The 12,866-nt window shown below is 44.2% G+C and overlaps 1 protein-coding gene across 5 annotated transcripts in view; it reads right to left on the bottom strand.

The window, feature by feature from the left end:
* Positions 1–12,866, bottom strand: part of LOC138664194 (uncharacterized) — a 72,672-nt gene that overhangs the window by 23,693 nt on the left and 36,113 nt on the right. For all 5 annotated transcript variants that reach the window (XM_069750682.1, XM_069750680.1, XM_069750678.1 and 2 more), the window contains 2 exons: positions 1,597–1,701; positions 114–413 (listed from right to left, as the gene is read on the bottom strand). In XM_069750682.1, the coding sequence (XP_069606783.1) occupies positions 114–413; positions 1,597–1,663 (367 nt within the window). In that variant the 5' untranslated portion in view covers positions 1,664–1,701. The remainder of the gene's footprint in view (positions 1–113; positions 414–1,596; positions 1,702–12,866) is intronic.

Below are 12,866 nucleotides of genomic sequence, written 5' to 3'. Positions count from 1 at the left end.
ATTCTATGGGAGGCAGTACTTTCTAATATGCACGGCTAAAAGGTCATATGGCCCAAGTAGAGGGCCAAACAAACAAATTCTTCTTATTACTATAGTAAAACAAAAATTCTTACCAGAAACTTTGAAACCAATGTATTGTGTTTGGAATCCTGAATCTGCAGACAGATGCAGAACATATTTGTACATATCAGAAAACGTAACTTCGGAGATGGTCACCATCACTTTGAAGTCTGTCCATTCAATGGAAATCTTTCCATCTGGCTTCTTCTTTGCAAAGAAATCACTTTGAAGAAATGTATCATTAGTGTCTTCATTTTCTACACTGATGTTCACAAGCTTGTCGTTCAGGTCATAAGTGATGGTCACGGATTCTCCACATGGACAAATCTCATTACTGCAAATAACTTTAAAGGCTAGTAAAAAGGAGGAGAAGGAGGATAAATGTTAACATCCTAATTGTTGAACCCTCAGTCCAATTTTTTGTCAGCACGTTATAGAGCTGTGTAGACTGATATATGTTTTTGTTCAAAAATGTAGTACAGATGGTAATTTGTTCATAAAATATTTGCTTATTCACAGTTTAGGAGTCCAGTAGGTGGTCCTACACAGTGACTGACAGTCCACTGGACTCCTAAGCAAAGAATACTCAGAAGTTTAAATTAACTTACTATTTCTACTAAAACTTTACCAAAAACAGATATATAATATTTTCAGTGAATTTAGCTCTTACACATGGTGTTTGGTGGTATGTTAATCATCATAGGTTCCCTTTAAGTTTGTGCTGCATAGAAGAAGTCAGACAGTACTGTACTTTTGGGTTTACAGCAGCACAAACATTTACAACATATCTTACATGAGTAAGGATCTCATGCGCATGCTCTTCACAGATATAGTTGATTTAGTAAGGGTCTCATGTCCAGATCTTCAGTGTACAAAGTACTAATGTCTCCTCCAGAAGGTTGAAAACTGTCTCTCTAATGCCCCCCTGTAGGTGGGTACAGTACCTAGTAAGTCAATGCCCAAGATTTGAAAAAGCTATGTCAGAAATTTCTGCTCCTCCCCAGGACAGGGTTGGGTTCTGGTTGGCTGTGTATCAAGGCCTTCTGAAAAGTCAAACACGAAATTACAGAATAACCCTGTATAGAAGGAGCTATGGAGTTTTCTTTATTCTGGTGAGGAGGAAAATTTCAACCCATTAAGTATGAAAATGGGACATTTAATTGGGCATGGGCATTTTTTTTTTTAAATCATCTAAACAGTGCCAACCCAACATGTCCCAAGAGTAGTGCTGTGTGAATGTGTCACCAAACATTGTATAGAAAATTAAAGAGACACTCCAGCTAGTAATATAGAGGATCAGCAGGATCAGGGCTCCCAAAAAGCTATACCAGATCTACCTCATTTTTAGATACAGTATGTCCCCCTGCATAGGTTCTAATATTATCAAAATTTTACACCATTATTATAACATGCCCATGTATTGTTCCATGTCTGATTATGCACCAGATGCAAAATTAGTTCCCATGAGACACCTGGCGCAACCACATGGTACCCCAACCTCAGCACCTTCTATAGCTGTTCTAGAAGCATACTTACGATCACGGCAGGATACTCCATGGATGACGAGCAATAGCACAAGTGATCTTGTTTGACCCCAAACCATTTCAGATGTTTGTTGTTTTTTTATTTGTAGACAAGGACCTACAGAGAGAACAAAAAAAACCCACAAAACATTTCAGTGATGCTGCACAGGACAAAATGTAAATACTTTGAGTAGACTTGAACAATGGGTGAATATTAGTGATGGTATTAGCACATAACTAACATTACTTACTGAGCGTATCGGGGGCCCACTGAGATCAGGGTAAATAAGTAAGAGGGTGCATAGAGATAAGGAAACACACCTAAGTGAAAAATAGTTTAAGGGTAAATACAACACTGACAAGTTTAGACAGAAAGAGAGTGTGTGTGGCATGTGACCATCTGGACCATTCACAGTCATTGAGTGAGTGCACCAGCAGAATAGTGAGTGCAGCTCTGGAGTGTAATACAGGATGTAACTCAGGAGCAGTACAGGATCAGTAATGTAATGTATGTACACAGTGACTGCACCAGCAGAATAGTGAGTGCAGCTCTGGAGTGTAATACAGGATGTAACTCAGGAGCAGTACAGGATAAGTAATGTAATGTATGTACACAGTGACTGCACCAGCAGAATAATGAGTGCAGCTCTGGAGTATAATACAGGATGTAACTCAGGATCAGTACAGGATAAGTAATGTAATGTATGTACACAGTGACTGCACCAGCAGAATAGTGACTGCAGCTCTGGGGTATAATACAGGATGTATCTCAGGATCAGTACAGGATAAGTAATGTAATGTATGTACACAATGGCTGCACCAGCAGGACAGTGAGTGCAGCTCTGGAGTATAATACAGGATGTAACTCAGGATCAGTAGAGGATCAGTAATGTAATGTATTTACACAGTGACTGCACCAGCAGAATAGTGAATGCAGCTCTGGAGTATAAAACAAGATGTAACTCAGGATCAGTACAGGATAAGTAATGTAATGTATGTACACAGTGACTACACCAGCAGAATAGTGAGTGCAGCTCTGGGGTATAATACAGGATGTATCTCAGGATCAGTACAGGATAAGTAATGTAATGTATGTACACAATGGCTGCACCAGCAGAATAGTGAGTGCAGCTCTGGGGGTATAATACAGGTTGTAACTCAGGATCAGTATGAAGATAAGTAATTTAATGTATATGCAGCGCCCCAGAGTCCTGGTCGTTGCAGTAATGTCGCTCTGCCGCTAAGGAGGGTGATGTTATGTCTGATTGCACTAAAGGAGTTCACCTGACCAGGTATCACAAGCACACATCACACTTCACACTCTGGCCACTATGGGGAGCAAAAGGCACTATGTATTAGGCCACTCCTCACACTGGTAAAACTAGGGGTCGGATAGGAAGTTAGAACAGAACGCAGCCTGGGAGAGTCCAGGGAGGACCTGTCAGGGGTGGGTTCCTGACAGGGGCCTAGCAGAACGAATAGAAAGCAACGGAACCGCGCCTGCACTACCTTGCGGCAGTATCCTAAGAAAGGACAAGAAGAGAAGGATATTGTGGAAAGTGAGAAACGAGATCAAAGCACAGAGGAGAGCCAGTAGGAGTCATACCTTGAGAACGGCAACATGCTACTGAGGCGCGTAGCCGGTGACCGGAACACCGAGGAAGTAACTGACTTTATGCCTTACTTCAAATACCGCAGGACAGTTAATTATAGGTTGGCTGTCTACCATATATCACCTAAGCAGACATAGGGTGCAAGCGTCGAGAGTGGCATCTCTAGGGTCCCAGAATAGCTCTGAGCCTTCCCGTCAAACGGATGCGTCCTATCCAGATAAACTTGGGGGACGGAGAGAGAGAGAGAAAGAGAAAGAACGAGAACAGAAGTTGTGAGGACTATCCCGAATGCTCAGCAGGGAAGAACTACAACACACAGGCGCTAGTGGTAGGCAACGATTTCCACCTGCAAAGGGAACTCTGGATGTGCCTTCGGACCGGCTGGTCTCAGACAGCCCAGTTGACAGTGCTCTGGATTGAGGGTCCCGAAGTCTTCAGTTAAAGGTAAAGAGACTGCAACCCTGTGTCCTCGTTATTAACTGCGCCTCACACCATCGCCACCTACACTACTGGGAAGCCCTGGGGATATACTTCACCTGTGGGAAGGTATACCATCTAGCTGCCATCACATCACCCCAGTGGACCCCAAGCAGCGTCGGTCGACCTGACCGAATACCACAGGTGGCGTCACGAAACCTTAGCCGACTTTCATCACCCCTCCTATTGGATGCCCCTTAGCAGGGTCACAGACCGGGTCCAGCCACCGTGACAACCCCAGAACTGAGACAGAGAGGACCGGTACCGAGTAACCTGCGGCCCTGCATCTGGGGGCGCTCCATATACACTAGCCAAGTCTACCAGGATATATATCCTATGTCTATTATGAGACTGTTATTACAATATCTAAAATTGTAGGTTTTATTGACTTCTGCTTCTAGGTAATATTTTAGTCTTTGACCTGAGATATATTTTCTGAGACTCATCAAAATATACAGCATATTATACACCATAATAGTTCACTAACATATTTCCTAGTAAATTCCTCCCCAATGTATGGATATTAATGAGTGTTTTCATATGGTGGTCTCCTTTTTGGCTAATAAATGTAAACTAGGAAATATACTTTATGAGATTATCCCTGTTATTGAAGGTTCTAGGGTGCGATAAATGCCTTTTCAGCTCCTACTTTATAATTACTAGCCTCCACTGTATCTACATTGTATTAAACGGTTAATCATCACCACCTACACTACTGGGAAGCCCTGGGGATATACTTCACCTGTGGGAAGGTATACCATCTAGCTGCCATCACATTACCCCAGTGGACCCCAAGCAGCGTCGGTCGACCTGACCAAATACTACAGGTGGCGTCACGAAACCTCAGCCGACTTTCATCACCCCTCTTATTGGACGTCCCTTAGCAGGGTCACAGACCGGGTCCAGCCACCGTGACAACCCCAGAACTGAGACAGAGAGGACCGGTACCGAGTAACCCACGGCCCTGCATCTGGGGGGCGCTCCAACTTGGCGTCACGAACAGGATCGTACTTAAGCCTGAAGAATTGGGTCATGTATGCCTTGGAACTGTGTTGGAATTGTGCTTGAACTGTGATATATTGCAAAGACTGTGTATTGTTACTTGCCGCAAAGATTCCCGCCAAAACCGCCGCCATTGCCACGCCACGAGGAGCACAGGAGAAGAAGGAGGGAGTGCTATGGGAGGAGATCGCGAAAGCGGCGCCAAATGCAGCGACCGCCCCCTCCGACTACGGCTGCAAGATGACGATCTCAGGAATGCAGGAGCTTAAACCCCAGAGAATGGAGGAGCCTCGTGTGTGTGCCGCCGCAGATCAAGAAGTAGAGACGGCGACCAGCAGGTACCTGAACCGCGACGAAGTAGCCCAGGACCCCCTCAGCCCACCGGAGGCGAATCAGAGCCTACCGCTACTGGAGGCGTCAGACCTCCCGACTCCAAGCGTGGGGTCGGCGACGGCGAAGAAATGGAAGTCAGAGCTGTGCAAGAAGATCGCACAGGGAGAGCCGTGGTCAGAGCCACAGCAGACTCCAGTGTCAAAGTCAACGGAGCCGATCGACATCGGTGGAACCACATCAGACGCACGTACCAAAAGCGACCCTGCCCCACCGACCGATCCAGCTCCAGCGACCGCTCCCCGTCCCATCTATGACTGGTCTCCTGCTGCTGAGATTGTGGTGGCAGCCCTTTACGCCATGAAGGGGATACTGCCCCCGCTACCGACCTCTATGGGCGAGCCGTTAGACCTGAGTCAAGAGGGGGTGATCTTTGAATGGGATGCGCCAAGGATCCAACTAGACGGGTCCAGACAGGAGGGCTCTTATGTCGTCGGGCTCACCTGGGAGCAGTATCGATGAAGCTTAATTTCACAGTGGAAAGACCGAGAACGAACAGAACAGTCTGCCCAACCAGAGGTACGGAAACCCATCATCAACTGCTGCCCTGAGAGTTTGGTGAAACAGGGGATAGTGCTGGCCTTCCACCTGAGAAGGGGTTGTGGCTTTATACTGGAGCCAGGGCTGCCGACTGAAGTCTTTGTGACTAGCTGTAATGTGAAACCCCAGTCCCACAGCGTACCTCCAACCCGAAACTTGTACAGAGGGGACCATGTGACTTACACTCGCCACTGGAGTGAGCGGGGATGGTATGCCAAGAGAGTCAAACGGTGCACACTTGTGGTAGCGCTGTCTACGGTTACGACCAAAACTCGTGACGGTACTCCGCCGACACTCGAACCCGCGGGACCCCGTACTACCACCCCTGCGTGTGGCGTCCTGCTTGCGGGGTCTGCCTCTAGCACTGCCATTCGTATCCGGGCTACTATGCTTGAGAGACAATCCAAAGACGTCAAGACAGTATCGGATGAGAGCACGGAGCCAGACCTTCACCGGTCGGGAAGTGGTCACTACCGGCTGATGTCTTGTCACCTGCTATAGAAATAAACCTCGAAAACCTGACATATTTTTATAGTTAACTAACGGTTTCCTGCTCCTTTTGCTACTTGAACCCGTCTAGGGTTAATCCTTAAAGGGGTCCCTTCGTTTACCCGGGATCCCTATTGTTTTATATTTTCTCTTTTGCACAAGTTCATCACTCTTTAAAAAGACTGCCGAATCATGGACGGTGAATGATTCACAAACTGTGTTGTATATAGTTCGCACCCTCTTAAGGGTGCTCTCTACTGGTTTTACAAGGAAAGAAGACTTTGCGAAGACACGATTCCAGATGACGACGTGGAAGTTTCTTGAGTCTTGCAGTTCCTTAGTGACTTGTTGATAACTGTTTGAACTACCTCAGAGAAGACTGATTTCCCCTCTTAAAGGGAATGTTATTTGTTGCCTTTTTGATAATGATGCCTTAAGTAGTAAGATAGTGATAATGTTTGCATAGTAGATGCCATGTAGCTGGAAGAGCTAGAAAGTGAACCCATAGGGGTTAGTGAGTCTGAGAACCATAGAGAGATGGTTGCTGTGGACTTAGAAGAAAAGAGGCACTAGGCCCGGACGAATAGCCAGGCGGTCCTGCATCTGTGTGAAGTTAGAAGAAGTAAAGAAAACGTTAGATTTGTACTGTAATGTTTTGTAGTAGGCCTTTAGTGGGTTCAGCTTATACGCCCTTAAAGGAGAAGTTAAATTATTGTTCAAAGATTTGCACTTAGTAGAATACCCGGCTGGGTAATAAGAATTGTTTATAGTCTGTAGAATAGAATGTTATTTAAAATATTTAAACATGTTTCTGTTTGTAACGTTCAAGTGACCTCACCTCCCATAAAGGGAAGTATTGTAATGTTTAAATTGTTCAAAGCATTTAAAAATGTTGTATGTCCTTTTCTAATAACTATTGTTGTTCTTTTCCCAGTCTGGGAGTACTGGATTTAACCGGGGGGAGTGCAGTGCCCCAGAGTCCTGGTCATTGCAGTAATGTCGCTCTGCCACTAAGGGTGATGTTATGTCTGATTGCACTAAAGGAGTTCACCTGACCAGGTATCACAAGCACACATTACACTTCACACTCTGGCCACTAGGGGGAGCAAAAGGCACTATGTATTAGGCCACTCCTCACACTGGTAAAACTAGGGGTCGGATAGGAAGTTAGAACAGAACGCAGCCTGGGAGAGTCCAGGGAGGACCTGTCAGGGGTGGGTTCCTGACAGGGGCCTAGCAGAATGAATTGAAAGCAACGGAACCGCGCCTGCACTACCTTGCGGCGGTATCCTAAGAAAGGACAAGAAGAGAAGCATATTGTGGAAAGTGTGAAACGAGATCAAAGCACAGAGGAGAGCCAGTAGGAGTCGTGCCTCGAGAACGGCAACATCCTACTGAGGCGCGTAGCCGGTGACCGGAACCGAGGAAGTAACTGACTTTATGCCTTACTTCAAATACCGCAGGACAGTTAATTATAGGTTGGCTGTCTACCATATATCACCTAAGCAGACATAATGGGCAAGCATGGAGAGGGGCGTCTCTAGGGTCCCAGAATAGCTCTGAGCCTTCCCGTCAAACGGGTGCGTCCTATCCAGATAAACTTGGGGGACGGAGAGAGAGAGAAAGAGAAAGAACGAGAACAGAAGTTGTGAGGACTATCCCGAATGCTCAGCAGGGAAGAACTACAACACACAGGCGCTAGTGGTAGGCAACGATTTCCACCTGCAAAGGGAACTCTGGATGTGCCTTCGGACCGGCCGGTCTCAGACAGCCCAGTTGACAGTGCTCTGGATTGAGGGTCCCGAAGTCTTCAGTAAAAGGTAAAGAGACTGCAACTCTGTGTCCTCGTTATTAACTGCGCCTCACACCATCGCCACCTACACTACTGGGAAGCCCTGAGGATATACTTCACCTGTGGGAAGGTATACCATCTAGCTGCCATCATATCACCCCAGTGGACCCCAAGCAGCGTCGGTCGACCTGACCGAATACCGCAGGTGGCGTCACAAAACCTTAGCCGACTTTCATCACCCCTCCTATTGGACGCCCCTTAGCAGGGTCACAGACCGGGTCCAGCCACCTTGACAACCCCAGAACTGAGACAGAGAGGACCGGTACTGAGTAACCCGCGGCCCTGCATCTGGGGGCGCTCCATATACACTAGCCAAGTCTACCAGTATATATATCCTATGTCTATTCATGCACTACTCTAAGTATTTAAAAAATTATGAGACTTATTACAATATCTAAAATTGTAGGTTTTATTGACTTCTGCTTCTAGGTAATATTTTAGTCTTTGACCTGAGATATATTTTCTGAGACTCATCAAAATATACAGCATATTATACACCATAATAGTTCACCAACATATTTCCTAGTAAATTCCTCCCCAATGTATGGATATTAATGAGTGTTTTCATATGGTGGTCTCCTTTTTGGCTAATAAATGTAAACTAGGAAATATACTTTATCAGATTATCCCTGTTATTGAAGGTTCTAGGGTGTGATAAATGCCTTTTCAGCTCCTACTTTATAATTACTAGCCTCCACTGTATCTACATTGTATTAAACCGGTAATTATGGGGGGTGAGTAGGACTGTTGTGGGTTCTATCGAAAAGAGAAAAGAAAGCTCCTCATAGCATCATCGAAGAGCCATAGGTTGCAGTATGGGTCTCTCACCTTAAGGCTGCCGTCACACTAGCATTATTTGGTCAGTATTTTACATCAGTGTTTGTAAGCCAAAACCAGGAGTGGAACAATTAGAGGAAAAGTATAATAAAAACATATGCACCACTTCTGAATTTATCACCCACTCCTGGTTTTGGCTTACAAATACTGATGTAAAATACTGACCAAATACTGCTAGTGTGACGGCAGCCTAACTCTTCTGAACCAGCATGGATATCTGGAGAACTGGGAAAAGTCCCAACTAAGTCCATGTACCAAAATAATTCTTGGTATGATGGACCCCATATTCTTGGGCTCCATAATAAAGTTTGCAGACATGACTCTTTGTCTCCAGACAGAATTCTGAATCTGAAAACAGCACTGAAGAATGCAATTCGTCATCCATATCTGTCAATAAGACCAGTCATGAAGCTGCTGGAGATATTAACATCTTCAATAGAAGCTGTCCACTGAACACAAGCCCACTTCAGGAAAGTTCAATATAATATTATTCTCCAGTAGTCCAGACATTCTATTTGTCTTGATCAGATGATTAGACTCCATTATGAGACAATCCAAAATCTAACAGGGGCTAAAGCTAAATTTCAGAGCAGGAATTTTTCAGGCCATGTAAGGGCCAAATAGATACACCAAAGATGGAAATCTCAAGATTGATCCATCTCTTCACATCTCATAGGAATCAGTCTGGCTTTGCATTGCTTACAGAGTCTTCTTTACAAACAGGAGGATCTAGTACAAAAGGTCAATCTATCTGTGTCCTTCTACATGAACAAGTAAGTTGGGCTAAGGAGCAAATCCCTATCCAAAGAATGTGCTTGAACCTCCTACATAAACAAGTAAGTTGGGCTAGGGAGCAAATCCCTATCCAAAGAATGTGCTTGATCCTCCTACATAATCAAGTAAGGGGGGCTAGGAAGCAAATCTCTATCCAAAGAATGTGCTTGAATAATGTCTTGGGCAGTGACATATCATAGGGACACCGAATATGAGAGAGGACAGTTTGGTTAGGAATATTATCAGACCACAAGAGACCAGTTCCAACTCCATCCGTAGATATTATTGGAACCATATTCAACAGTGAGATTCCAAGTTTTTGCTCTTTCCAAAAATTGGACAATTCTATAGCCATATACAGTCTAGCCATCTATTGGGTAGACCAGTTCATTTATCTGTTCTCTCCATTTCTCTTCAGTCCAAACATTCTGCAGAAAATCAAGAAAGGGCAACAACCATCATGGTTGATCCCTTTTGGCAACACATGGCTAAACTCCCTCTCTAATTCAATATTTGGATTGAGGATAAATGATCTGCTTATGTAAGAGAATGTACTGTATTTTACCCAGACACAGCTCGTCTTCAGCTCACAGCCTGGAAACTGAAAGGAAGAGTTTAATCAACTCAGACTTCCCAGAAGAAGCAATTTCCACCATTCTTGGTGCTCATTGTCCCTTTACTACTAAAATATATAGTGGAATTCAAAGGATTTTTCCTGCTTGTTATTCTGACAAGAAAATTTCCACACTTATGATGCCAAATGTTCTTCAACTCTATATAGAAGGATTTAATAAAGGCCCTAATGTAAGTGTAATACTCAAAATTCAGTTTTCTGCGATTTACTTTGCATTTCCTGGAAATTTGCCAGAACTATTTGGTCACAAAATTATTTTAAGCCATGCCCAACCTTCGTCTAGCAAATAGCAATTCATTTTTCAACTCCTGGTGGTTGAGGACTACGTTGTTTTACAATGTGTGAATGTGTTTTATATTAAACTATAGTGTGGTAGTATGTTTATAGGTCAGCAGATGGCAGTGTTGATTTAATAGTCATCTTTGTGTCACAGTCTCTGTGGGGTTGTATAGAGGGTTAAATGTAAGTCCGGCCCAGACTGGAGTTTGTGGGTTAGTGACAGGAATAAGAAGTTCAAGCAGTTAAATGGGTTTTCCACTACTAGGGCAACTCCTTCTTGATCAAAATGTTTGCCCCTCTCAAAAAATAATAAAACCTATATTCACCTCTCGTGCCAGCGCCATTCTCACAGTGTTGGCACTCAGAGTTCTCATGCGGTGTTGTGACACTTGAACATCAGTGCCCCCAATCAGCACTGGCATCACTGTCCCCTTCTTCCGATGTTTTGAACATGAAGAGGACGTCCGGGCAGCAGCTAAACTCTGACTTCCTCTTCCTGCTTAAAATATCCAAAGGCAGGGACAGCAACGCCAGCAGTGATTGGTGCCGATGTCACATATCACAACACCGAAGGACAGCCCCGGTAGAACTCGCGGGAACAGTGCTGACATGGGAGGTGAGTATACGCTTTATTATATTATTGGGGCCAAGCGAGGGATATGAGAAGTTGTCTAGTGTTAGCAAGGCAAGTACACAATACCCTCAGTAAAGAAGAAGATCATTCTTGGGTGTATGGAAATTAGGGACAAAGGAAGCAAGTGTCCTCAACAACATTGTTGGCAGTGTTCTACCAGACACAGGCAAGTTGGGGAACCTACAGTGAGAGAAAAGAGGAACATCTCTAAGAGACTTGGTGAGAATGGCTCTAGTACTGGACTGGCCTGAGTGCTGCAGTCAGTGAAACGGTGTCAGTGGGTCTGGGCACGTATAGAAAAAAGATAGTGGGAGAATCTCTCTTTACTTCTGTTTCCAAGGAAAGATTGGTCTGAGTGCAGTTCCACAGCCAAACCGTCGACCCGGGTAGCGCTACACTAGTAATATGGAGGTCCTTTGCTTATCCCCTTAATGACGGAGCCAAATTTTTGAAATCTGACCAGTGTCACTGTATGTGGTAATAACTCTGGAATGCATCAACAAATCCCAGTGATTTTGACATTGCTTTTTCGTGACACATTATACTTTATGATAATGATAAATTTAGGTCGATATGTTTTGTGTTTATAAAAAATATCAGAAATTTGAGAAAAATGTCAAAAAAATTAGCAATTTTCAAACTTTGAATGATTATCCCTTTAATCCAGATAGTCATATCACAGCAAAACATTCATAAATAACATTTCCCTCATGTCTGCTTTACATCAGCACAGTTTGTAAAATTTCATATTATTTTGTTAGAATTTTAGGATGCTTAAAAATGTAGCAGCATTTTTTCTTTTTTTCAAAATTTATTTTTTTAGGGACTTATCCATGTTTGAAGTGCTTTTAGGGGTCCTATATATTGGGAAATCCCCAAAAGTGATAACATTTTTAAAACAGCACCCCCCTGACCTATTGAAAACTGCAGTCAGGTAGTTTATTAACCCTTCAGGTGATTTTCAGGAATAAAAGCAAAGTGGCATAACAGGAATGAAAGTTTGTATTTTTACCACCTAAATGCCGCTGACTTCTGAACAGGTTACAACAGTCATCAGACTCTAAGGCCGCTATTTGGTCATGAATTGCCATGGCAAACATCAGGACCACAAAATCAAGATCTGAGGAAGAGGAAGACCCCACACTCTGTTAACCATTTATATGATATAATCACTATTGACAGCAGCATGTAAGGGGTTAGGCAAGGTTCACATTACGTTAACAGCAGCCTGTTCAACACATGCGTTAACAGGCAGCTGTTAACACAATTCCGACATTCCATCACGCTAGCGCAGCTAGAGCTAGTAGATGCTCTGTCTGCACTAGCAGTGACGTACCTGGAAACAGTCTAGCCCGCGTCCCAGGGTCCGTCACTCAATGACGGCACGTCACTAGCGATGCATTCGACATAGGAATTAATGGCAGCGTTAACGGACTGCGTTACACCGCGTTATGCCGCGGTGTAACGTAGTCAGTCTAACGGACGCCTGCAACGCAATGTGAACCCAGCCTTAAACAGTTTTGGACGGTGCAAACACTGATCGTGGCTGATGCAGCAAGATGTCAGCTATAGTGTACAGCCAACAGCTGCTGGATTGTCACCTGTATGGGGAGGCTATTCTCTTATATCTCAGGTCAGTTAAAAGACGTATTGGCGGTCATTAAGGGGTTAAACTGTAAACTTTTAGCAATGTTTATCCAGTAGTAACATGCCTCTGGTGCAGAAGTGAACAATCCTGCTACCTTTCTATGCCGGCCGTTTG

This window comes from Ranitomeya imitator, chromosome 2 (assembly GCF_032444005.1).
Source record: "Ranitomeya imitator isolate aRanImi1 chromosome 2, aRanImi1.pri, whole genome shotgun sequence".
Classification (NCBI taxonomy): domain Eukaryota; kingdom Metazoa; phylum Chordata; class Amphibia; order Anura; family Dendrobatidae; genus Ranitomeya; species Ranitomeya imitator.
The sequence above is the reverse complement of the archived record's forward strand: the minus strand, read 5'-3'. Positions and strand labels throughout refer to the sequence as shown.